The 27,120-nt window shown below is 47.5% G+C and overlaps 1 protein-coding gene across 5 annotated transcripts in view; it reads right to left on the bottom strand.

Moving 5' to 3' along the window:
• Positions 1–27,120, bottom strand: part of UBE4B (ubiquitination factor E4B) — a 108,740-nt gene that overhangs the window by 12,017 nt on the left and 69,603 nt on the right. For all 5 annotated transcript variants that reach the window (XM_029950020.1, XM_029950017.1, XM_029950016.1 and 2 more), the window contains 13 exons: positions 26,698–26,781; positions 23,501–23,557; positions 22,809–22,925; positions 22,613–22,711; positions 21,915–22,028; positions 20,089–20,287; positions 17,750–17,888; positions 13,327–13,426; positions 11,983–12,110; positions 11,114–11,212; positions 9,998–10,233; positions 2,136–2,262; positions 66–210 (listed from right to left, as the gene is read on the bottom strand). In XM_029950020.1, coding sequence (XP_029805880.1) covers positions 66–210; positions 2,136–2,262; positions 9,998–10,233; positions 11,114–11,212; positions 11,983–12,110; positions 13,327–13,426; positions 17,750–17,888; positions 20,089–20,287; positions 21,915–22,028; positions 22,613–22,711; positions 22,809–22,925; positions 23,501–23,557; positions 26,698–26,781 — 1,644 coding nt within the window. The remainder of the gene's footprint in view (positions 1–65; positions 211–2,135; positions 2,263–9,997; positions 10,234–11,113; positions 11,213–11,982; positions 12,111–13,326; positions 13,427–17,749; positions 17,889–20,088; positions 20,288–21,914; positions 22,029–22,612; positions 22,712–22,808; positions 22,926–23,500; positions 23,558–26,697; positions 26,782–27,120) is intronic.

Genomic DNA, 27,120 nt, shown 5'->3' on the forward strand with positions numbered 1-27,120 from the left:
CCGGTGCAGAGGCAGTTTCTGGCTCTGCCATCCGGGCACCTGTGCCACCTGCGCCGTGTGCTCACCCGGGGCAGCTGCTCCCACTGGTCTTTGTTCTTCATCTCTTCTTGCACTTCGTGGATCCGCTTCAGAGATTCCAGACTTTCATCGAGCAAAAACGTCGTGTCATTTATCAGCATGTTTATGTAGCGCACAAACTGCTTCCCCGAACTGAAAAGGGAATCACATTGCACACGGTCATACATCTTGTCGAAGCAAAACGCGGCAGCAGATCCCAAAGAAACTGGGCCTCTGCCCTAAATGCCAACCGTCTTGCCCTATAAGACGTCAACCAGGGCACAACTCAAGCCCCGTGGAGGTCAAGGACCATAGAGTCTCTCCCTGGATCTGGCTCCTCCTTTTTATGAACCGTGACAAGTCCTTTCAGTGGTGCGCTGGAGACCCCATGAATGGCTTATGAGAGCCGGGTGCTACTATTTAGGAGTTTTGGGCAGACCCCCTTGGCGGTTTAAATTTAGCAACAGTGGAAGTATGTACATCCTGGAAAACCAGCAAATGCGGAATTTCCTCCACCTCTTTGGAGAGCCAGTTTACTAACACATTCCTGGCTCGTTCTCTCAACGATGTGAAGTAGAGAAGACACTCTTCCAGACTAGAAAATATGCTTAACCTCATCAAGACACAAAGAAAGCACAAATAATTACCCACGTATAAAGGACAAGAGAATCACTATACAGTTATTCCTTATTATAAAGAAAGGCATGTTGAAGGAAGGTTGGCAGCTGTAATATTGATAGAAGAGGCTATTAATTCACTTTCTAGAATGTGAAGCTTCCAGTCTGTAAAACTGCCCTGCACAGCCTGTTATAACAGAGGGCTCGCTCATGCACTGAGATGCTAGTGCACGGTTAGGCTTCGTAACTGCAAGGTAAGTAGAGAAAAAGAAGAGACCCACACACTTTGGGATCTACCGATGTGTAATCTGGGGGCAGGAAGCCCCGGCCTGGGAAAGAAAGTTCCTGGGATCAAGGGCGGGAAGCCTGGATTTCAGGAACAAGGAAAGTTCAGGAACACTCCCACTCAGCACCACGCAGATCAAGCTGAGGGCCTGTCTGGTCTAAACTTGTGCCAGGGTTTGCTGGAACATAATTCTGACCGTAAGAGCAGCTCACGGAAAGAATTAACTTTGAGTTCACTTTGCAGAAAGCTATCCAGCAAATGGTTAACAAATTTTATCGACTAGTGACTTAGTTAAGTGACAGCTGGATTTACATGGTTTGTGAAAGATTCAAATAGGATAAAGTGTCTTAAGAAAAATTCGAAAGTTTAACATTTTCATCTATTTTCTTTCTCATGCACCTTTCCTTTTAAAGTAATTTAGACAAGGGGTGCCTGGGTGGCTCAGTCGGCTGAGTGTCTGACTTTGGCTCAGGTCATGACCTCACAGTTTGTGAGTTCGAGCCCTGCATCAGGCTCTGTGCTCAGAGCCCAGACCCTGGAGTCTGCTTCAGATTCTATGTCTCCCTCTCTCTGCCCTCCCCTGCTCACACTCTGTCTCTCTATAAAATAAAGAAACATTAAAAAAAATAATTTTTTAAAAGTAATTTAGATGAAATTACTAATGTCTAGGTTTAAGTAGTCACTAAAATTCCAAGTAGGTAATGAAAACTCCTTAATCAAGGTTTAGGGCCCTGATACAAAGAACAATATTTGAAATGACAACCCCAGCCTGACTGCTTCCAAATCTAAAGTCTTCCTAACATTTCTCCTCTAAAGCTTGACATTACACTCCAGAACATTCTAAGATCTGGTTCTAGTCATTCTGACAACTTTGCTTCACACTGTAATCACAGAAACATCAAAAGACACTTCACACGTCATCTCCAAATATTTATAGGTTCTTTCTTTAATGTATACATACCAAAGCATCTCAACAAATCTAAAGTTCGGCAATGTCTTGCCAGCACAGACATTTCGATAACCCTGCTCGCACGGAGCAGAACCCTCTGGAAAACTTAAAGGAGGCTGAGACCAAGCAAAGAGTCGATAGGAGCCAACTATGAAAGCTGTTAAGCAGCCGCCCTACTTGTGGCTCGCAGGGGAGCGAGCTGTGACCTCAGGGGCCCCGTACTCACTTGAATTCCTCCATGAAGGTGCCATGGTGAGCTATGTTTTGCCAAAGGCTTTTGAAGATGGTGCTGATGTGATAGCGAATGGTGAACTTGTCGTAGAACTCACTGGTGGCTCCCGTATGCTCCACATCTGAAGAAGAAAAGACAAGGGGACTAAAGGACGTGGTCTTAACCTTTCTGAACGCAGCTACTGCGGCCACGAGGTGAATACGCAACTGGACGTGCGCCTGCCTCTCGCAGGTGAGGGCAGGAGAGAGACTGCATGAGGGGTTCTGAAGGCACCGGCTTCGCGGCGAAGGGCTGGCAGTGACAGGGCACCAGAATGAATCAGGCTCGGAAAGCTGCCTGGCACCACAACACAGCGTCAGCTCGCCACTGAGCAGAAAAGAAACGGGCCACATTCTCTGAGGGGCCACATACCTGTTAAATCTGGCTACAGGCCTCCCTCATTTTATTGTGCTTTTTGACAAACTGAAGGTCTGTGGCAACCCCGCACCACGTTAAGCTACTGGCGCCATTTTTCCAACAGCATCTGGTCGCTTCGTGTCTCTGTCCCGTTTGGTAAGTCTCGCAATATTTCAAACTTTTTCATTATTATTAAATTTGTTACAGTGACCTGTCATAGGTGATTAGCGCTCACTGAGAGCTCAGATGATAGTATTTTTAGCAGTAAAATATTTTTATTTTTTAAATAAGATTTTAATTTTTTTAACATTTATTTTTTTAAATTATTTTTGAAACAGAGAGAGAGCATGAGCAGGGGAGGGGGCAGAGAGAGAGGGAGTCACAGAATCCGACGCAGGCTCCAGGCTCTGAGCCGTCAGCACAGAGCCCGACGCGGGGCTCGAACCCACAAACTGTGAGATGACAGGAGCTGAAATCCAGAAGCTTAACTGAGCCACCCAGGTGCTCATCAATGAAATATTTTTAAATTAAGGTATATACACTGGATTTTTAGACATAATGAAAATATACGCTTAACAGGCTACATAGTACAGTGTAAGTGTAACTTTCATATGCACTGGGAAACTAAAAAATTAATCTGCCTCACTTTATTCTGAAATTTGCTTTATTGCAGTGGCCTGGAACCAAACATGCGGTATCTCTGAAATATGTCTGTATTCTTTTAAATACTTTTGATAATTAACAACTTCTCTACATACAAAAGTAGAGAAAAGCATAGTACTCATTACTCATTTACCAATGTCCATATATTATTAAAATGGAACAAAGATCAAACTTAGTTGTCCAAAGATAAATAACTTAAGCACGAGAAGTTCCTGAATTTATAATAAGTTTTAAAAAGAGGGAAAGGTGTCAGATAAAGACAATACGGCTCAAGAAAAAGATAAACATGTAAATTAAAATAAGATGCCATTAAAATTTTTTTTTCATGCTTATTTATTTATTTTGAGAGAGCAAGTGGGGTAGGGCAGAGAGAGGGGGGAGAGAGAGAATCCCAAGCAGGCACTGTTAGTGCAGAGCCTGAGGCAGGGCTAGAACTCATAAACCGTGAGATCATGACCTGAGCCAAAATCACGTCGGACTCTTAACCGATTGCGCCATCCAGGTGCCCCATGATGCCATTTTTAAAAGAAAAACCTATCAACTTGTCAGATATTACCAAGAAAAGCCCAAAACAACGTGAGGGGCGCCTGGGTGGCTCAGTCGGTTAGGTGTCTGACTTCAGCTCAGGTCATGATCTCACAGCGTGTGAATTCAAGCCCCACGTCAGGTTCTGTGCTGACAGCTCAGAGCCTAGGGCCTGTTTTGAATTCTGCGGCTCCCTCTCTCTCTCTCTGCCCCTACCCCACTCGCACTCTTGTCTCTCTCTTTCGCTCAAAAACAAAAACAAAAAACATTAAAAAAAAACTGAAAAAAAAAAAAAAAAGACAACGTGAGAAGGTGGGGGAGAGTGAACCTCTGGCTGCCGGGGAGAATGAGCAGCCACACGATCCCTTACAGGCAATGTGCCTGCATCGCGAGCTGTCCACCAGCCCATCTCTCTGACCCACCAACTCTACTCCAGAGAACCATGTTCAGAGATCTCCCAGGACATCCTTTAAAGTACTGTAAAGGACTATTTCTGGTACTTCAGGGAAGTACTTAGCACTACGGTACTTAGGGAAAAGATATAAATGCAAATGCCCAACAGAGAACAGGAAAAAGTATCTGTGGTAAGTGAAAACCACAGCCTACCGAATGGGGCCGGTCATATTTAAAGTGTGCGCACGCACACACACAATTTATATATACACACTGGCTGAAAAAATGTAGAGCAAAATGCTAACAGAGATTCTGAATGCAGAGATTATCAACAACTCTTATTTTCTTCTTGGCATTTTCTATATTTTGCAAAGAACATATTTTTGTGCCAAGAAAAGGAGTTTAAAAAGGGAAGTAATAAGGTAACACTTATCCTATGAAGACCTGAAGCACTTCGTGCATCTTCGTTAGGCCAAACTTTCTTTACGGTGAACTAAGTGTCATCTTATTCACGGTATAAAAGTGTGAAATCAAGGTGGAGAGCTGATTCAAACAGAGTCAACTTGGGAGAGACACCGGGGCTGAGCCGGAACGTCTCGCGTCCTCAGAATCGCCCGTCACACCCGCACCAAGTCCTGGGCAGAGCGGAAGCCAAGGGAGGATCGTTAACTTATAATCAATATACATCTCTCCCAACATTTTATAAATTTCATTCCTAATGCTCCCTCAGAACTGCAGCAGCCCAAGTTCTATTTCCCAAGTTCAAGTCCTAAGCGGCCTGTGACAAACCAGACCCTGGCTGCCCTTGCTCCCCCACAGACAGTCTCCTTGTTTGACTCGCTAAGCTGCCCGGGCCTCAGGGCCTTGACACTTGCTGTCCCGGTTGCCTGTCACACTGCGGGCGAGACTGTGGTGTGATTCACTCTTTTGGCTCATTAGACCTTCCCTGACTAAAGTAGCTTCTTAAAGTAGCACCGTGCCCTCCTCCCACACCCGCCATCTGAAGGGATCTTATTTATTGGCTCAGTGTCCGTCGCCCAGCTAGAACGCCTGACTCACAGACAGCTTCACCACTAGGACTCAGCATCAAAACCAGCGCTGACACACTGCGGGGCTTCACAAACACCTGCGGAATTTGTGAGAAAATCCACTCGGGCCGCCGCTGCTCTGCCGATGCAGGTCCCCTTGGGGAAGAGGACAGACTTGAAATACGTCTTAGTTATCAGGGTTCTTCCGGGTCCCGAGGAGCCAGGTGGGGAACGCTGGTCCTTCAGAGACTGACTGCTGACACAACTAAAATACTCTGATTTTGAAGCTTAACTGTATTTTTGAAATAAAAACTTGACCTTCAGCATTTCCTAGGCCAGGACAGTCTCTGGGGGTAGAAAAGAGGAGCCTGTTCCACACAGCAGTCACTAATGCACGTCTACGAGTCACGACCCAAGTGAGCAGGTCTTCTGCGGGGCGTCACACATGGGCGGGGGGCTCGGACGCCCCACCGCAGGGCTCTCTCGGCGCCGGTGCCTCCTGACCTCAGAGCAACAGCGCGGCAGCCAGGAGCGCCTGTGCTAAGGTCCCCACTGCTGAGGTTGCTGCCGCTCACTAGCGCTGACCTTCAGCAAGCTGCTCGACCTTTCTAAGCTTCAGGTTCCTCATTTGTACACGGAGATATTTATAGGACCCATCTTGAGGACGGCTGTGCAGATTCAGTGAAAGGGATTAGAAAGCATTCGATAAGCGGTGGCTATTATTAGTGCGGCATCATCTATCCAGGACTGCAGGGGTGGTCCAGGGCCAGGCGGCACGCTGCTTGGTGACAAAGGGGAACGGGAGAACACCGCCCATCCGCCCGTCCCTGTGACCTTACCGGTGGGGCTCCACCAGGCCCAGCGCGGGGCTCCCAGGAAGAGGCCCAGGCCTTTGCACACACTTACACTCCACTCCCCTGCTTTACTCCTAAGCCTCAGTGGCAGGGTCAGGGCACGAGTATAAAATATATTTAACGAGGGGCACCTGGGTGGCTCAGTTGGTTAAGTGTCTGACTTCGGCTCGGGCATGAGATCATGCCTCACAGTTCGGGAGTTTGAGCCTCGTGTCAGGCTCTGTGCTGACAGCTCAGAGCCTGGAGCCTGCTTCAGATTCTGTGTCTCCCTCTCTCTCTCTGACCCTCCCCTGCTCGTGCTTTCTTTCTCTCAAGAATAAACATTAAAAAAATTTTTAAGAAAATACATTTAACTGAACAATTTTTGTTGTTAATACTAATAATACATGTTTATTCAGAATAGTTAAATTCAGAATGTTTTAAGTTTATTTTGAGAGAAAGTGAGCAGGGGTAGGGCAGAGAGAGAAGGAAGAGAGAGAGAGAGGAAGAGAGAGAGAGAGAGAGAGAGAGAGAGAGAGAGAGAGAGAGAGAGAATCCCAAACAGGCTCCACACTGTCAGCATGGAGTCTGATGTGGGGCTCGAACCCATGAACTGTGAGATCATGACCTGAGGCAAAGTCAGATGCTCAACTGACTGAGCCACCCAGGTTCCCCAAGGGCAGATAATTTTCAAAAAACATAAAGAAATAAAACGAGGGGCGCCTGGGTGGCTCAGTCGGTTAAGCGTCCGGCTTCAGCTCAGGTCATGATCTCATGGTTCGTGGGTTTGAGCCCCTCATCGGGCTCTGTGCTGACAGCTCAGAGCCTGGAGCCTGCTTCAGATTCTGTGTCTCCCCCTCTCTCTGACCCTCCCCTGTTCACACTGCCTCTCTGTCTCTCAAAAATAAATAAAAAGCATTAAAAAAAATTAAAAAAAAGAAAGAAAACAATTCACAGGTCTACTATTCAAAAGTAAGCAACCCACTGTTAATGTTTTGGTATCTGTTCTTCCACACAGTTTCCCGTCTTATATACGGGTACCAACGTGTGGTCACAGTGCACACATTGTTTCCTTGACATCTTCTTTACTTTTTGTTACTTCACCATTTACTGTAAATAACGCATCGTTTTTCATAGCTCAGAGACCCGCTGCTGGATACACTTCCTCATCCACAGCTGGAAGACATTTAGGAGGCCCACGAATTTTCATTCCACGGCGCTGTGAACGCTGCTGCAGCGGTGATTACTGTAAACACGTACGTACATTTACAATCGTCCCCACAGAACAGAAATTAAGTTTGCACACGAAAGGGCGAGCTGCTGACGTAGGGGCTCTCAGCACCCCCCCAGCAGCGGGCTCTCCGTTGGGCTCGCCAACAGGGGGCGCTGCAAGGACAACTGGAAACCTACAGGAGAGAAGGGACTGGGTCCTGGGGGTAGGGGTAGGCTGGCCGCTCCCGCCCGCAATGGTTCTCTTCCCAGCAGCAGCAGCGACTTCCGGTTTCCAGCTCCGTCCAGCACCCACAGAACCAGCCAGGCTGCACACCCTCAGAGAGGCCGGATGGCCGGTGTCCTTGCCAAGAGGCCTGGCCAAGCCCTCAGCGCGCCGCTGCAGTTTACTACCTCCAGCCGCTCCCCTCGGTGCCCCCAGCTCTGCCGCTGCCTGCACCCCCACTGTCTTACCCCGAAGTTCCTTACTGGCCTTGCTGTCTTCCAATACCTATGTGACCAACGGTTCCTTATACAGCTGACCCTTGAACATGGGTTTGGGCTGCATGGGTCCACTTACATGGTTTTTTTCCCCAATAAAAATACATACAGGACTGTAAGTGTATTTTCTCTGCCTTATAATTTTTCTTTAACTTTTTCTCTAGCTTACTTTAGCATAAGAACGCAGCATTCCATACATAAACAGAAAATGGGTTAATTGATTGTTGCTGCTCCGGGTTGACAGCAGCTTTAATAATGAAGAGTCTGGGGGAGTTAAATGTAGATGTTTGACTGTTGGGGGGGAAGTGACCCTCCCATTGTTCCAGGGTCAACTGTACTCAATTCTATTAAGACAACTGGTTGGGTTTCTGTCTTCCTTACTGGACCCTGACTGATACGGAGGATGTACAGATCTCTAGGGCATCTGGTGTGGACTGCCAAACTGCCTTCCAGAAAGCTTTTCCCAGTTTACATTCTCACAGAGTTTCACAGCATTGCCTCTGCACACTAGCTATAGGGGAGATGAAGTAAGGATTTGCAGGTTGATGTACTTCTCTGCAACTGTGTGATGAGCTACAACTAGGTATTCTATTCTTAAAAAAATTAAATTAAAAAACAAATAGATGAAAAGAGGTACCTTGTGCTATTTTAAGAAATGCAGAATTAACTTCAGGGTACCTGGGTGGCTCAGCTGGTTAAACATCTGACTCTTGACTTTGGCTCCGGTCATGATCTCACACTTCATGGGATCAAACCCTGCACTGGGCTCTGAACTGACTGCATGGAGCATTCTTGGGATTCTCTCTCTCTCCACCCCTCCCCAACTCGCACCTGAACTCTCTCTCAAAATAAACAAACAAACAAAAAAAAACCAACACAGAATTATCCTCAATGAAGTCTGATATGTGCAAGGCACCGAACAAGGTCCTGTCCTTTCCACATGGAACTCCTCATTTGCACCTGAACGGCCATCTTTCCAGGGAGGGAGGCCCTGGCCCAGGAGGGCTAAGGAATGAAAGAAGCCGACTTGGGAGCTAGGAAAAGGCTTTTGACCAAGGAGCGTTCTCTGCTGTTGTCAAAGTGGAGCAGTTAACAAAACTTCAAGATGCTCATCGACTTACGTTAGGTTTAAGACGATACAGGCAGGCAGGGAAGGAAAGAAACTCTATTTTTTTTAAAAGTAATCTCTATACCCGAAGTGGGGCTTGAACCCGACTGTAGATCAAGAGTCTACTGACTCTCGTATCATAGATCATGCTCCACCGGCCAAGCCGGCCAGCCGCCCCCAGAGACTCTTGCTAGATGTCACAAAGCAATAGTGACAAAGGAGAAAGGAAGTAGACAGACTGTTGGAACCCTCAGCAGTGAAGGGAGAGGTGACAGCGCCAGACCCAAACGAGCAGGAGCAGCTCTTGGTTTTCAGGGAGGGGACAGCTGTCACTGAACACAGAGGAGTCCTCACACTCCGGTCGCCGCAGCGAACGACAAGCAGCTGTACTCGGGGAGGACCCGGGTTTCTTCAAGAGCACGGCGGGTACATTCTACTAAATGCTCAGGACGCTCCCTGAGCATCCAGAATGGGCTAGAAGATGAGACAGACAGAGCGCACTTCCTTTCCTGCAAAACATACAAGCTGGAAGGAAAAATGTGCCGTTAGTACAATCTTCGGCCTTTGCTAAAAGACAGGTGAGTTGGTCCCAAGGAAATCAGCTTTATGCAGACACATCTGCAGTTCAAAAACCATATTAAAGATAAAAACCCAGAATCTGACTCATGCAGAAGTGGAGGACCACCTCGCAGGGCGTCTGATGTGTCCTCGGGTTTGTGCACCAGGATGACCCAGCACCTAAGACAGCGCTGGGCTGTTACCAGGCACTCGGAGAACACGTGCGGACTGAGCGAATGAGAGAAGACTCCCCATTATTCTAATTTCATGGTTTCGAGTTGGTTCAAGAATAAACATTTCTAATAAGCTCCCTGTTTGAGCCACTCTCTGAGAGTTCAAAGCTAAACCGAACCAGAGGATTTCAGACAAAACAACTAATCTGTGTGGTGGACACCCATCAGAGCGCCGTGTTAGCCACGTGGCTTCCACCGGATCCCGCTGCAGCATCAGGGCCGCGTACGTAGGATGGCCAATGTGATACTTCCGCCATTCGGGGAAAAATACGCAACGGGACCTGCTCTGTCAGCAGTGGGGCTGGTAGGTCACGCCCGTGAGTGGCCATCAGATATTAGCTACCAGATTCAGAGTCACTCCGGCCACTAGCTTTAGACGGTCCTGCCTATCGGAATTCCTGGGACTTACCTGTGTAAAACTTCATCAGTGAGGGGACCAACAATTTGGTGGAGAGAGGATGGTTCTCAATCATTTCAAAAAACTTCTGGGTTCGCGGCTGAACAGCGGGGTTGGTCATAAACATGACTTCTACTAGCTTGGCCACCAGATAGGGATTTCGGATGTAGTTCTGGTTACACAACATCACAACGAGGAACATCACAATGTCCTGAGTACAGGGCTCATAAAGCACCTGAGGAGAGTATCTGAGGAGAGGCAAGAAGAGCAGGAAATAAAGCTTTGAGAAACTCTACCGGGCTGGATGCGGGTCACTAAGTAGGGAAGGGGCCGACAGTCAAGGAGCCACGACGCTGAATGACCTTGAACTTCCCTGAGTTTAAAGTGACTGTTTCCTTTACAACTAGACTGATTTAAAGTCTATTGTCTACTGGCCAAAGCACGTTGTATTAACTTATTACGTTTTAGGAAATAAGTCAAAGCCATGGCTAAATTATGAGGTGAATTTTACAAAAGATCTTTGCTACCAAAAATTTAGACTCAAAAAAAATTCTTTCCAAGATTGTATTTGTAAGTAATCTCTACACACCCAGTAAAGGACTCGAACTCACAACCCTGAGGTCAAGAGTTGCATGATTCATCGACTCAGCCAGCCAAGTGCCCCTACAAATTTTTTTGATAGTTGTTTTAACTTAAAAAAAAAAAAAGTCAATGTATAAACTCAAGCCATTTCTTTGTAAGCTTTCTCCAGTTTCATAATTGAGAAAAATTTTGGTGCAGAAATACAGAAAGGGGCACGTCTGGCTTTTGAATGTTCACTTAGATATTTATAAACTGTTTGCTCCTTATGTTTCTCAGAAACACATACTCAATTATTAGAAATTCAACTCAGTTTTCACAGAGTACATTCTTAGCAGCACTGTTAATCCCACTTCTGTCTTGAAGATATTATTGGAACTGGCTTGGTGCCACGGTCGGATTTATTTTTCCAGTCTCCGGGCAGCACTGGGTTGCAGCCGTCACACAGGATTGCTGGCATAAAATGGAGACTGGCATACAGCTCCCACACAGTACACACATGATGCATGAAAACGTGTCAGAGCCATGGGGTATGTCAAAGGCACTTACTGTACAATAAAAAATAAAAATTCAGCAACATCTTCTACATAAAACTCAGGCAATGCTGCAAAAACCTTGGGGACATCTGAATTTAAAGGCAGTGTTATGCTGTCAAAGAGAGCAAAAAGCACAAGTTAGGAAACAAAAACGTGGCACCGGAAACCATAAGGAACATCACACAACCGTTACGGGTAAGTACTTTGTTGGGGGGAGGCCCTCCTTCTGGATGATGCAGCTACAGGAAAAGGATACAAGGCAAGAGACCAGAACCAGAAACGAGCCCGGAATGAAGGCAGTGGACATGCTAGGGCACGTGTGAGAAATGTCTCCTTTCCCTGATTTTCTGTTAAGGTTATTGTAATAAAATATGAAAGAAATAAAAGGGTCATATTCGGTCATTTTATGGAACTCAAGCTATTTTGAGACAAAAGAGCTACATATATGATTTAAATAATATTTTCTACTCCTGCAGAGGGTCTTGGGTCGACCTCGCCCACTTCCGAGACCCGGAGATCTTGTAGTAACGATAAAATAATAGTAACTGGCTGGGTTTCTTCCTGGACCCTACTGCTTAAAGGGCCTGGGAGCCTGTTATCTCCAGTTTTTAGTTTCTGACTTTAGGATTTCCTTTTCCGTCAACCCTGAGCCAGTCTGTAAAAAGTACTAGGTGAAAATTAAAATAATAGGTGCAGACATTCCCTTCTTGCTGTAATTACGGGATACACAAAAATATTACTAATTCTGTCGTCTACATAAAGTACAATCTAGAAATTAAAGAACGGGTTAAGGGCTTGGGTTTTAGCTACTGACCAGAGAACAACACGGACAACACAGCCCGCACGAGAGGAGGCAGGAGGTGGCGGGAAGGGGGCACTCACTCGGGATAGGCAGGGTCCAGGATACGGAGCAGCAGCTGGATGAGAAGGCCGTAAAAATTCAGACATCTTCTCAGAAAGCTCTCGTCAAGTAAGCCAGCGTCAGCACAGGCCTTGCACCGCACCAGTTTCTGCGGAAGGAGGCACGCCCCGGCCCACACGTTAGTTCCGAGCAAGTGTGTGCAGCGCTGACCGGCCAGCAGCGGGCCGAGACCCGGGAAGTCAGTGTTCTGGGGCTTCGTGGGCTCCATCTCTAACTAGCTGCAGTAAGCTGGTCATGGCTCAAGGGCTTTCTTTGTTCTGAGAAAAACAAAAGGTGCACCATGCCAACCGTGGGAGCCCATAGCTGGGGCTCAAAAAGGTAGGTATTACTGTCATGTTTAAATAGCTCGACTGGGGGACAAGGTTGACCAGGGAGGGAGGTGGCAGAGACGGTTTGTGGAAAGAAGCCAGGCAAATCTGCATCTGAGTTCCAGCTGCCCCTGGGCGGAATGCCAGTCTACAGAGGGTCCCACACCTGCCTGGGAGGAGGACTGTGAGAAGGAAATGCATGTGCACACGCACGTACACTGGCACATCGATGTACACAGTTTCCGTGTTCCTAACAACATGTCTGTGGCGTGTGCACGGGCGCCTAGAGATGCCAGGGAAGGACCCCTCACTGCATCTCGAGCAGGTCTGCTGGCAAACAAAGCAAATCTACCTTCACTTGCACCTGAAGTCCAAGTTAAAATGTCCCCGTACCTGCCTACTAATCAACAGTAGGTGGAACCGGCTGATACTGTTTTATAGTTTGAACAAAAACAAGAAAAATGCACGTCTGCCGTCTACACTCCCTCATACGGCCTCTGCCCGGCACCCTCCGGCAGAAGCCTTCCCGCCTACTGCTAGGGTCTGTGCAGTGGATCACCTTCCACGCAGATGGAGACTGAGGGACAGAGGAAGGCGGCTTCCCGCCACCACAGCCCCCCCTGGCGCAACATCGTGGAAGTGCGTGGCTGGACACACTGGCGCCTGTGTGTTTCGGGTCCCGGGGCTCGGAGGCGGCAGACCGGAGGGCCTTGCAGACGCGGGGCGAGAAGCGGTGATGTTACCCTGAAGGCGCTAAAACCGGGAAGAATTCGAGTTGTCGCTGGCATGAGCACGTCCAGATTCCGTGCCCAGATTTAAATGGTGCATTAGGCACAGCGAGAGATCAACAAGTTTGCAAGTGTCGTGTCTCATCTCCAGGGGAAGAGAATAACGAAGGGGAAAAGGACCCTGACCGGCTCAGTCAAGGCGCTCCTGCGGGCGGGAAAACTCCCGTTCCGGGGCTGACCTGTGGTTACTCGAGTAAACGTTACAAACCTTAAGCTGAGTTTTGCAGCGTTTCAGCATTTCGCGGTGTCTCGTTGCCAGTGGGGAGTCTTTCCATTGGCTTTCATTATTTTTTAAATCTTCCACGGTTCTGAAACCAAAGACTCACAGTCACAGGCAAGAAGGCACACGCATCCGTCTTATCTGTTCATTCTGACCATGTCGTTGGCGCTCCGATGCACCCCCCCTCCATTTGAGCGTCTATAAGTCAGAGTGTATCTTATCATGAACTGGCCGAAATTTTCTTTCTCATGGGTTCCTAAAATAACGAGGTCTTAACATGGATGGCACTTTAGATTTAATGAAATATAGTAAGAAACACATTGTTCCCTTATTTTCCAGGGAGGGAGAAAAAGAAGTCCTTCATGAAAACTCAAGGTTGCTACGCCCACTCAATCTCGCCAGACGGAAGGCTAGTTCAGAAGACAAGTCCCTTTTCTTCTTCTGCAATCGGTCCCTCTGCTGGGAATGCTCTGAAGCTCACCTTTGTGGCCCTGCTCCTTCACCTCCGTTAGGTGCCCGCCCGTTAGACCACAGGCTGCGTATTTTAAAGACTGGCCCACTTACTGCTATCCAACCCCTTCTATCAAGACAATGTGTAGAAAACTGAAGGCTGACAAAATTTTTGAAACTACATTTTCCCCAGACTCCCTTGGTGCCAGCAACTCTGCCCATGACCTTGCCTCCATCAAGAGGTGAACCCTCATTGAGGACAGAAGTGGACACTGGGGAGTGGTGGCCACACAGGTTTTCTGGAGGCACGGGGATGGAGGAGTTTTGCCTGAGCGGTGACAGAAGTCTTACTGTCAGGATGAACCCTGAAGCAGCTTCCCAGCTGGTCAGGTTCAGAAGAGAATCCTGGTACGTATGTGGCTCTCAAAAAATGGCAACGATCTGATAGACAGCTAGCGCACTGACGCTGCTGTGCGGCCCGTCTATGCCACAACTGGCAGGACGAGATGACCCTGGAAGACGCTTAGGAGCACTGTGGGAGGGCAGACGGGCCTGACGGCCCACCTCTAGGGAGCCACACTGGACAGGCACATGGAACGAGGAGGAAAAGTGCACAACAGCCTAGTTCAGCTTCCAACTGGGTGGTCATGACAACGTGTGGTCAACGTATTTGTTTTTTTAAGCAAACTGCGGTAGATTTCCACGGACTTGGAATTCTTATTTCCCACATCCTTGGGACATCATTATTCTATCTGCCACATCTGCAGTGACACAACGTGGGAGTGCGTGGGCAATGGATCCTGTAGACGCCTGATCAGCAAGAGTGAAACAAATTAACATCCTTCTACTTAGAACTAAGTTCGTCAACATGGTTACAACGATCAGACATCCTGGAGTCAAGACTGTCCCAAGTAGCTGGGATGGGTTTTAAATGTGTGCCCAGCTAACTGACTCAAAGTTGGAATTGGCGGTGACCTATGCTGAGTGAAGCTGAACTATCTGGCACCCCCTGACATAATTCAGAGGAAGGAATCTAACGCTTGAGAAGCTGAGAATACCGGGGTCCCTGGGTGGCTCAGTCGGTTAGGCGTTCCACTTGGGCTTAGGTCATGATCTGGTGGTTCGTGAGTTCGAGCCCCTGGAGCCTGCTTGAGATTCTATGTCTCCCTCACTCTCGGCCCCTCCCCCACTCACATTCTATGTTCTCTCTCTCTCTCAAAAATAAATAAATAAAACATTAAAAAAAAACGCTGAGAATATTGGGGCGCCTGGGTGACTCAGTCGGTTGAGCATCCAACTCTTGATTTCGGCTCAGGTCATCATCTCACGATTTGTGAGTTCGAGCCGGGCACTGGGCTCTGGGCTGATAGTTCACAGCCTGCTTGGGAGCCTCTCTCTCCCTCTCCAAAAAAAAAAAAGAAGCAGCTGAGGCAATTAATGTAGATTAATATAGATACACCGTGTGTGACCAGCTCAGACAATGGCTCCCCCCAATACGTGCCCTCTTGCTCCCCCCCAGCCCCTAGAAAACATCTCTCCTATCACATCACTGGAGAGCACACAGGTGAGGGGACACTGACATCTCTGACCATCCCTGGGAGCTGGTACCACTGAAGTGGATCATCCAAAGTCGGTGGAGGGACGGGATCCCAGGATTCCAAGATGAAGAAGCAAATTCACAAAATCACAGTTGAAATTTTTATGTGCCTCTCTCAGGAGAAGCTGATAAAATCAGCAAATATGAGAAAAATGTGGCTGATAGATGACCAAACCTGACCTAACGGACAAATACAAAGCTGTGCGCTATGCAACACAGAAAGCACATTCCTTTCACGCCTAAATGGAACGTTTACTCGTAAATGTGAGGCCAGAAAGCAAATTTCAAAGAAAGTTCAAAGGACACAAACCAGAACATGTCCTCTTGACCATGATGAAATTTAGCTAAAGATAAATAGACAAATCCACTGAGAACCGGAATTTCAACAATATGTATTTTCAATAATCCCCAGTCAAAAAAGAAACAATAACAATTAGAAACTATTTTGAACTGAACAGTAAAATACGACATGCCAAACATGAGGGATGCAGCCAAAACTGCACTTTGTGGGAAATGAAACACCTTAAATGCACAGAAGAAAGGGCTGAAAATGAATGATTTCAGTACCAACCTCAAGGGGCAATAAAAATATCAACAAGAAAGCAAGTTAAACTGAAAGAGAGTAGAAGGAAATAATGAAGGTGCTGCAGACATTAAAACGATAGAAAGAAAATATTATGAGCAACTTTAGGCCTAGAGATTTTGAAACTTGAGATATCATAGAAATTTTAACACAAGATGAACTAAAAACCTAAATAGTTCTGTATCTGTTAACTGAATAAAGCACATAATTAAAAACCTTCCCACAAAGAAACCCCCAGACAGCTTCATCAATGAATGTTTCCAAGCATTCCAGAAAAAAAATAACATACCTGTTATACAATAAACGCTTCTTGGGGATATAAAAAGAGACTATTTCCCAACTCATTTTATATGGCAAGCATAACACATGGATACCAAACTCTGAGAAAGACTTAACAAATTACAGGTCAGTCTCTCTTTTGAACACAGACTCAAAAAAAAAAATCCTCAACAGAATATTAGCAAATGGAATATGAGGCATAAGAGCATTATCAATGAGAAATAAAAGCTGAGTTTGCTCCAGGAATGGAAGTCTGGTTTAGTATCAGAAAACCAGTTGATGTAATTCAACCACATTAACAGAATATAGGTTTAGGGGGAAAAAAATCTGATCTCTTTAACCACTATGGAAAAAGCATTTAAGAAAATGCAACCTCTGTTAGGACTAAAAGCTATTAAAATACTAAAAATAATGGGGAGTTTTCTTACTCTGGTACTGAGGCTATACAGAGAAGGTGGTCTCCGAGCAAGGCCGCACCGGAAACTGTGGCCAGTACATGAAGGCGAAAGGAAAAAAGGTAAAAGAAAGGAAACTATCGTCCTTTACAAACCACGAGCACGCGCAGAAGGAAAATCTGGAAGCGCCCATGGCGTGCTCGTCAGCGTTCACACGGGATCCGCGGGCGGAGCCAGAGGGACCGACAGCTGCAGGCACAGACAGGACATCCTTGTTCTCGCAGCCAGATGTGTGCACAGGTCTTGGCCCAGATGAAGTGGCCACACCGCCATCACTCCAGAGGAGCCACCGAAAAATATTTTAGCTGTGGCGCCCGGGGGGCTCAGTGGGTTGAGCGTCCAACTTCGGCTCAGGTCATGATCTCACGGTTTGTGAGTTCGAGCCCCACGTTGGGCTCTGTGCAGACAGCTCAGAGCCTGGAGCCTGCTTCGGATTCTGCGTCTCCTTCTCTTCTCTGTCCCTCCCCCAGTTGTGCTCTACCTCTCAATAATAAATAAACATAATAAATAAATAAGTATCTTTGCTTCTTGTTCCTGTGATTTATTTGGAGATGCTGGTACACGGGGAGAAACACTTAGATTAAGAAACTCAACAACGGAGCTACTGAACTGGAAACAGGCTGCTCTCCAGCCATTCTGAATTCTTAATGCCACCGGACAACATGCAAAAGAGAGAATCACGTGTAGGTCGGAGTCAATGATCTTGTTTATCAAGGGGAACCAGACTTCCTGTTTCAGAGTCCAGGGAAGAAGGAAGTATGTCTGGAATCGGGAGATCCTTGAAAGTACCTCCTGGCCCATACCGTGCCCAATGGAAAGTGTTAAAGGAAGTCTAGTCACCCCGCACCACGGGTTGAGAGCTCTCAGAGGCCAAGGTCTGGGTCAGCTCCCACAGAGACCTCCGGCCGAGCGGGGCGCGCGGACGCGGGCGCAGAGGCCGGCGGCGCGCTGTAACGCGTGTGCCAACTGCCGGTCACGGTGGAGCCGCCGGCTTTGTGACAGCAGCGGCCGCTCACGCAGTCCCCGCACCCGGATTCACGCACATACCTGTTGAGCTCCCGGATGGCCCGGAGCCTGCGGATGTAGCGACGGCAACTTGGCAGAACAGAGAGGTGGTGGGCGTGCAGGGTCAGGAAAAAGCACTCTGTAGGGAACTTGGGCTCCGAAAACGGAGGCTGATCTCCATCTAGGAAAAACAAGAGAACTCCCTGAATAAAATCTACCACAAGGCTAGATCAGAGAACAGGCACAGTCGAGACAAAATTACACGTGAATTGTCAAGAAGTTTACGGATGCTTTTGTAAAAACATAGACCAGTTCTAAGAGGAACAGAATTCCCGTGCGCTCCGTTCAGTGAGGAGGTGTTCTGCCTCTTCTGCTTAAATGTCTGCGCAGCTGTGCATGGATGGCAAGCTTTGGTTCTGTGTCTTCCTGATGTACTTTATACGAGCATTTCTATTGTTCACCACAGGTCACAAAACGTCACCTTAAATCTCAAAATCCTATTAGACTATGTTAATACGCTACGGATTCCACAGCCATTTCCCCACGGTGGGCGCGTTTGTCATTTCTCGTTTTTTTCTCGATTATAAATAGTGCTTGGAAGAGCTGCGTACAAAAACGTACTACGTCACCGCACCCCCAGCACTGGGAGCATATTCTAAAATGTAGCATTACTGAGAATGACAGTGTTCCCATTTTTTACATAAATCAGAATTCGCTAAAGAAACTGATTAATGCCATCTATTTCTTCACAAACTTCCATTCTATCTTACCACTCTGTTTTTGGATAGTTTATAGATATATAACAGTAACCTGAATTTCTTTCCATCTGTTTCTAATTCCTAGAAGTATGTATATCTTTTCCAAAAAGCATATTTTATTTCTTAGGATATATACTGCTTACATTTTTTTTCCCAAACAAAAGAAAACTGTGTCTTGGTAGAATTTAGTTTGGGCCTTATACATTTCTAACAGTTTTATATTTTGTAAGGCATGATTTTATCAAACGTGTGACACCTATTTTGTCCCATTTAAAAATTTTGGATATTCATTAGTCTTACTCCAGAAAAGGTATATTTACATATTAAGATGCGTAAGTACATACACATACGTGAATATAGCATATACATACTGTCTCCGACGATATGCTTCATTTCTTAAATCGTTATAAATGTTTTTCCTTCATGGCTGGGTCAAATCCTGTTTGGTTTTTCTCATGTTTTATCATATACATACTTTTACATGTTTAACCCTTTGATTCTTCTGGAACGTACTCGTCCATAATATGAGTCCAAGGCTATACCAGTAGCTACTTATTCAAATGACACTAATCAAATACTAACTTTGTAGGGAGCCTGGGTAGCTCAGCTGGTCAAGTGTACGACTTCAACTCAAGTCATGATCTCATGGTTCATGGGTTCAAGCCCTGTGTCAGACTCTGTGCTGACGGCTAGCTCAGAGCCTGGCGCCTGCTTCAGATTCTATGTCTCCCTTTCTCTCTGCCCTTCCCCCACTCACTTCCTGTCTCTTGCTCTCAAAAATAAACATTAAAAACATTTTTTTTAAATAATTAAAAAAATACTAACTTCATTGTTCATCATATACTTAGTTCTTATTGTAGCTTAAATGTTTTTTCTGGAGGGGCACTTGGGGGGCTCGGTTGGTTAAACGTCTGACTTTAGCTCGGATTATGATCTCATGGTTCATGAGTTCAAGCCCTGAATCGGGCTCCGTGCTGACAGTGCAGAGCGTGCTTGGGATTCCCTCTCTCTCTCTCTCTCTCTGCCCCTCTTTCTCTCTCTCTCAAAATTAAATAAATAAACTAAAGAAACAATGTTTTTCTGGAACATGTACACACACCTGATTGTGATGCTGCCAGGTGGGCACGGACTCCCTCTCCTATTCCATGAATGATTTTATAATATATAAAAAATAAATGCCAGAGGGTCCCAGTGCCTGGCGTTAACATGCTTTACAACAAGGAAAAGAGGAAGATCGATAATCAGAGCACCTTGAAGATATTCCCATTTTTAAACCATCAATTCGTCCAGATCTATGAATATTTCATGAGAACTTTAATTGCAAGATTTTGGTATCTGCGAAATCCACAGAGTAGTTAAGTCTGCACTACCATTTGCATTATATTTCTCCTTTTGTTGTCTTAGCACATTTCCCTCCAGTGGCCCTGGGTTTCTGTTTGGCTAATCAAATAAGAACCTCCTAACTGCATTCACTTTTACTGTGTATCTCAGCCTCGTAAGTTCACCTTCTGGGGAGAAAATTACAGTTTGTGAGGAATCGCTAGCCGCCAAATAAAATAAGTTGGAAACAATGTTTCAAATAAAAGGTGGCGCTCCAGCGTCGCCCGGCGGCGCGTCACTCACAAAGCTCGGCCAGCCAGTCGCTCACGTCCTCCATCGTGGCGTTCACTCTCGTCTCGTCGCTCGGGAGGGCGATCCGACACCTCGGGTGGAAGATGTACGCGGCGTCCACCGTCTCCAGCTTGATCTTGGTACTTAGCTGCTGCAGCACCCAAAGGAAATTCAGCATGAACCCATCCGTAGATACCAATCTATCATCTGTCTGTGAAACATGAAAAAAATGACTTAAAACAATGATTTACATGGAAATTTGGGCACAACTGTATTAAGGAGACCAGACGCTCATCCTGAAGCCGATGAGAGGACAAATGTCACCACTGTCATTCTGCTGGCAGGTGCTCTCTGGGGTATTAATCTTATGTGAGGCATTTTGTGCATTCTTTCACTGAACCTTCAGGACGGCCCTTGGACGTCAGTGCCGCCGTCATTTGCGTTTTACAGAGGAGGGACCGAAGGCTCACAGAATTTAAGGGACTTGTCCAAGGACCTCAAAATGAACTAAGTAGAAACACAATAAATGTTGCTTCCTTTCTCTTCTTTATTTCCCCCCAAGAGCATCAAAACCCTCGTTTCGCTCATTCTCATTTGGCTAATAGTTTCTCTGGTCAACATCAGCAGCAAAGTCCTGTGTTAATAAGGGAACAATTATACTCCTGGTGGGTAACATCCGACGAGTGTCCGCGGTGCACCAGGCACTGTTCTAACAGCTCCACAGTTAGGTGCCATTATTACCCCCACGTAGCACTTAGGAAACTGAGGCACAGAGAAAGAACTGCGTAAGGTCCTACCGTCGGCTTAGTAAATGGTGGGGCTACAGCCGGGAACCCAGGCAGTCTAGTTCTCTGAACCTGTTTTCAGGGGCGCCTGGGGGGCTCAGTCGGTTAAGTGTCCGACTTCGACTCAGTTCATGATCTCACGGTCATGGGTTTGAGTCCTGCGTTCGACTCTGTGCTGGCAGCTCAGAGCCTGGAGTCTGCTTCCGATTCTGTGTCTCCCTCTCTTTCTGCCCCTCCCCTACTCATGCTCTGTTTCTGTCTGTCTCAATAATAAATAAACATAAATTTTTTTTAAATAAACCTGTTTTCTTCTTCTGAGCAGGAAGGTCACATCTTTCATCCATTACTTACAAATAACGTAGGAAGGACGCCCTCTCAGCGTCTCTACCTTCGCATGTGGTCCAGGCCACCACCTCCTCACCAGCTCTGGTACACTCACACCCTCGTAACTGGCTGCCTCGGGTCCGCTCTGGCCCTCCTCCCGCAGCTCGCGAGGCGGTTCCCCGTCACGGTCTCACCACGCCCGCCCCGGCCTGATGCAGCCCCTGCCATCCCGCCAGCCCGTGGCCCGCCACCCTCCTTCCTGCGCACTGTCCTCCCATCGCCGCCGTCTGCACGTGCGGCTTGTTCCGACGCCGGTTCATTCCACCTTTGCTGCCTCACCAGGTGTGGGTGAGGGTTAACCTCTACCCCCAGCCTCGTAACGGGTAACTGTCCCACGAGTCAGGCCTCTGCTCACACATCACCTCCGCGGAGGGGTCTTCCCCTCCACTGATCAGAAATCACTCCCATGCCTTCCTCACGCCTCCCTCCCGGGGCGGCCACGGTGCTCTCGGTGCTCCTGGCTTCACCGGTCCCAGGGCCGCCCGAGATACGAGGTTTGCGTCGACCCCTCTGGCCTGGGAACGTAACCCCACAGAGGCAGGGAGCGCTCTGTCTTGTGCAACACGGTGTCCCCATTTTCTAGAACAGGGCCTGCTACTGCTCCCGAGTAAATTCAAGGCAGGAGAGTGAACGCAACCGGGAAGCGGAAGGAGGCCTTCGGAGTCCTACCTGCATCTGGGCCTTCTTCATGTTGGCGTTGACCACAGCCGCCATGTAGCCGAGAGCCGCCTCGCGCGTTTCGCCATTTAACAAAATGCTATGCAGAATCTTGAAGAGCTCTTGCTGGAAGTTATTTTTAAAAGGAAGAGAAAAATTAAAACTTGACTTCAAACACGTGCTCCTTTTGACGGCGAGAACAGCGAGGATTCTCCTGCCTTCCCCTCCTCCACTCCTTCCACTCGTGTTCGGAGAAGCGGACTCCCAGAGGAACAGAAATGTCCAAATTCGAGTGCGTCAAGACAACTCGGGGGGAAGTGGATTATGGAGTGGAGGAAATAAGGGGTTACAGTTTTAGTAAAACAGCCTTCGCTACTTCCTTGTCGGAATAAGATAAAAATTACCTTCACTCTGCTATCATTAGCCTAGAATTTTGCTGCTGAAAGTTTCAGAACTGAAGACTCACTAATCTACACTCGGGACCCACCCTGTACTCAGGTCATCGAGGAGTATATGCAAACGAACAGCGCTCGCTCAGTCCCGTATTTTAAAGGCCCGAGAGCGAGCCGGACAGAGAGCACGGCCACTAACCTCAGGGCCAGTCCCCCCGTGAAGCCACGCAGTGCCGTGGCGACGGCTCGCATTCGGCACAGGTCACTTGCACACAACGCCTCTCTCGCTCGCCCTGAACGCCGTGTCCGGACACCTACCCTTCCCAGCTCCAAGTAGTGCTGCAGCGACTGGCTGACCACGCGGGTGTTCTCCAGGGTGATGGCAGGTCCCGAGAAATACTTCTCAACCACTTTAGCCTAGAAAGAGAAGGACACAGTTCAACCCAGAAACAGTGTACATTTAGGCTGGATCTGAACGGAAGAGCGGCCGAGTGCACATGGCCACCATACTCACATCGTCTTCTGCAAAGACCGAGAAGCTGAAGAAAGCCCCCAAGTAAGAGAGTCTCTGCAGCTCCCGCCCCGAGCCCGGGCTCAAGGATTTAGGCAACCACAGCGGCAACGAAGCGACCTGTGCAAAACACCAGAAAAACCAGAAGAGGCGAATCCAGCTGCTGAGTGGGCAAGGGAGGGGAGCTGCCACACACAGAGCTCTCCCCCAGGCAGCCTGCTCGGCGGGTCCGCGGCCCCCAGCGCGATGGCTGCAGCTAACACACAAAAAACCCAAAGCTCACAAACGCGCCAGGATCCCTGCTGGTGTTTTCTCATCTCCGGCGGCGGAGGAGAAGCCTCCGGCCCCTTTACGTTTTCACAAGACAGTCTTTGAACTTCTACATTTCAAGAAGCTCGTTGGTAAGAGTTCTAATGAACGACTCTTCCACTGTCAAAGGACAAGGCAAGCTTTCCAGAGGACCTGCTTTCCTAGATGCACAGTACTTCCATGAAAACCACAAAAGATGACAAATGACGTCATCGCAGGGTAACGCACAGCGTTAACTGAGCCGCCGTGAGCCACCCCCCGGACGTGTAACCTGCGCCTCATCTAAAGGCCCTCTAAGCAATGTCTTTCAGATAATGTTGCTCAAACGGTATCTTCCGAGTTACACGGCAGCTGAACATATGAAAGTCCGTCAGGAAGGCACTCACCAAATTGCATACCGGGTGTGTCTTCCCGAACTTGGTTTCACAGAGCTCACCTAAAGCCTGGAAATGAGATCAGAAAGAGTCGTTGAAGTGTATTTGACCTTAAACTGACTGCCACGTGTAGTATCGAGGAACGGCTTGGATGCTGCTCTAAATTTATAGGCATTCCTTCCAAAACACTAACAGCTTCACTGCCTTTCTGACGGAGCAGCTAATTCCTGCTCATTGTAAAGACTTCAGATAAAACAGAAATATAAAACAAAACTAAGAATCACTCATAAGCTTTACCCAGAGAGATAACCTCTACTGACATCTCAGCTATTTGCCTGCCAGGTGTTTCCAAGCATGTACACACTGAGATAAAAGCGTGTACTTTTACAAAAAAATGTTTTCACTTAACATCTTTCCACGTCAAAAATGATACGCTTCATAAAGTTGAGATGGCTAGTCTTTCCAGTGCTAAATAGCCCCGTAACTAATTACAGTCTAGTAAGCAACCAAATTCAGAACATATTTAAAAGTATTACATGGTTTCAAGACCTCTGGTATTGTTGAGAATTCCGACACTTTCCTTCAGAGTTCCAATCACTCTCACATTAGAGAAGCAGGAAAAATTGTTTTTAGGGGCACAAACACAGTTTAACACGGCCATGGTATTCCAATCAAATGCTATTTTATCTTTTAAAAAAGTTTCTGTTAAATATTTATATTTGAGAGAGGGAAAGAGAGAGAGAGGGAGGGAGGGAGGGAAGGAGAGATAGAGCATGAGCGAGGAAGGGGCAGAGAGGGAGACACAGACTCTGAAGCAGGCTCTAGGCTCTGAGCACAGAGCTGGACATGGGGCTTGAACTCACGAACCACAAGATCATGACCTGATATGAAGTCAGACACTTAACCAACTGAGCCACCCAAGTGGCCCTCAAACTCCATTTTAACAGTGAGCTGAGTCTTCTGTGATTTGAACAGAGCTACACGAGTGGCTAAGCCAGCCAGCGGAAGCTTCTGAGTCGATGCGCTGAGGCATGGACATGCCGCCAGGTGCCACCAAGAAGGAAGAGCTCCCAGTGCCTAGCGCAGGGGTTCCCGGAGAGTGCTCTGGGGGCGGGGGGGGGGGGATCACCTGGGAAGCTGGAAAAGCCCAACGCCAGGCCCCTCCCTCACCACGCCGGGGACGGGGCAGAAGGCGGGGGGAGCCGGGAGCCGGGCGGTTTCCGGAGACCCCCAGGTGTATCGGGGACGCTGCGCTGGAAGGCACTGAGCCGGAGAACAACCACGACTGTTTCTGATTCCGGCGCCAGCGCTCTTCCTCTTCCTGCCCCCGCTGTCCTTCCTTGCACGGCACTCGCATGGCCGTCCAAGCAGCAACAGTGATGTAAGATCAAACTGTTGTCTGTCATAATGGAGGCCTTTGTCTTTTGACCAAGCAGAACGTTTTGTTGCTATCTGACACCGAACGCTCCTTGCAGAAACATCCAGCCAGTCCAGTCCGCAACAGAAAAGGCCACAGTTCCATGAAGGAACATTTACATAATGCGGTGACAATGTGCGCTCATTTCATCACTGAACTCAAACAATCGGATGCTCTCACTTCTTTTTATCTGGCCCAGGCAGAAGCGTGCATACGGGTGAACAGAATTTTATTGGAAACTTGAATAGCCTTGACATATATCCATTCAAAGTTATTTTTAAAAGTAAGAATTCCCGTTTCACCTTCTAATTTCCCAGCACCGTCTTAGACTTTCAGCTCAGTTTTGATTAAAGCACACATACTAAAACGGATACATTAAAACAGATAAATGCACCCTTCACGCACACCCCCGCGTTAGCACTTATCACGGTGTGGTTGTCGGACTGTGCTGCTGCGGACTTGAGCTGTGCGGCAGGTCAGGAGCAGCTAGAGAGGGGCGCCTGGTCTGACCAGCCCCGGCGTCTGGCACAGGATGGGTCCTCGGTGGGCACTGAGGGAACGGGTGCATGGAATTAAGTCTGTAGGCAGTAAAAGGAATGACTGCAGCAAAAATACCAACTCAACCGGGGCCTCAGCTCACACAACGTTGTATTTATTCACGGAGTTTGCTCATTTCATATTCTCGTATTTTTTCCTTCACATTTCAAGAGTGAAAAATAGTCAGACGTTAGGGTAGTCTTCTCCCCAAAATTTCCAAGAAGCAAATTCAGAGGAAAGCTCCCCCCACTTTTTTTTGCTACCTGGTTCTAGTGTTTTCACAACGGTCAAGGCCCTCAATGGGCATCTGGGGGAGAGTTCTGTCCGTGATTCGCGCTTGCTGTGAAGAGCCTTACAGCCTTCCAGAGACAAGCAGATCTGTCTCCCACATGAAGCTTGAAAGGAACAGGGAAAACAAACAAGGAAACTACACTGAGATTTTTCCGTAGAAAGTCACCACTACGGGCGCTTGGGTTGTTCAGTCAGTTAAGCATTCAACTTCCACTCAGTTCGTGAGTTCAAGCCCCAAATAGGGGTCCTCGCTGAAATGCAGAGCCTGTTTGAGATTCTCTCTCCCTTGCTCTCTGTCCCTCCCCCACTTGCGCTTTCTCTCTCTCTCTCTCTCTCTCTCTCTAAATAAATAAATAAACTTATAAAAAAGAAAGAGAGACGCCTGGCTGGCTCAGTTGGTTGAGTGTCTGACTTCAGCTCGGGTCATGATCTTGCAGTTTGTAGGTTCGAGCCCCGCATCAGGCTCTGTGCTCACAGCTCTCTGTGTCTCTATGTCTCCCTCTCTCTCTGCCCCTCCCCTGCTTGCACTGTCTCTGTCTCTCAAAAAATAAATAAAAAATATTAAAATTTTTTAAAAAATTACAAAAAAGAAAGGCATTCCATACAGTTAGACTACTTTTCCTAGTACAGCTCTACCTTCTTATTTGAGTTTGTAACAGCTTTTTTTTGTTTAATAACAAAATTTCATTCCAATCGTTACGTGCTCGTTTTCACAAGCTGCCCTGGATGGGGAAGCGCACTTTACGGGCTGCGCCCCTGACTCCCGTCTAGGGCTCAGATGGGTGGAATTGGTCCCGGGCGCTAAAGCTCTCTGCACACCAAACACTGCACGGCCAACCCAATGCTTTTGTGCTTCAAATGTGAAAACAAGGTTGATCATGGACCTGAAAGAAAAGCGTGTGTTAAAATAATCTGGAAGCAAAGCATCTAATGAACGGCTTAAAGGAAAAGAGCCAAGTTTTACCATGAGGGGGTATTTAAAGTAGTCACTGTCGAGGGAGCACTCTTTGGCAGCGAGAGCCAGGCCTTGTAAAATGGGGATAAAGATCTGCAAGAAAAATAAATCAGAAACGCAAGTTCAGGAAGACGTTAAGAACAGGAGGCGTGTTAAATACAGTGCCGGCGCTGAATGTCCAAGCATCTCCACCTTCCCCAGGGAACACCTGTTTTGTTCATAGAAGGGTCTAGAATCTGGCCACAGGGTGCAGCTCTGCCCTTCGACAAGGCTAACCATAAAGTAATATAGCTGAATTTTCCAGAAGTAACAGGATTCGGCGAGTCCTAATTCTCTGGCGGGACTCCGAGGGACTCACCGGAAACTCACGATTTCTGAGCCTGTTCTCAGCCCCCAGGGCTCCTCCACTTAGCAACCCCGTGCTGTACATCC

The sequence above is a fragment of the Suricata suricatta genome, chromosome 8, assembly GCF_006229205.1.
Source record: "Suricata suricatta isolate VVHF042 chromosome 8, meerkat_22Aug2017_6uvM2_HiC, whole genome shotgun sequence".
Lineage (NCBI taxonomy): Eukaryota > Metazoa > Chordata > Mammalia > Carnivora > Herpestidae > Suricata > Suricata suricatta.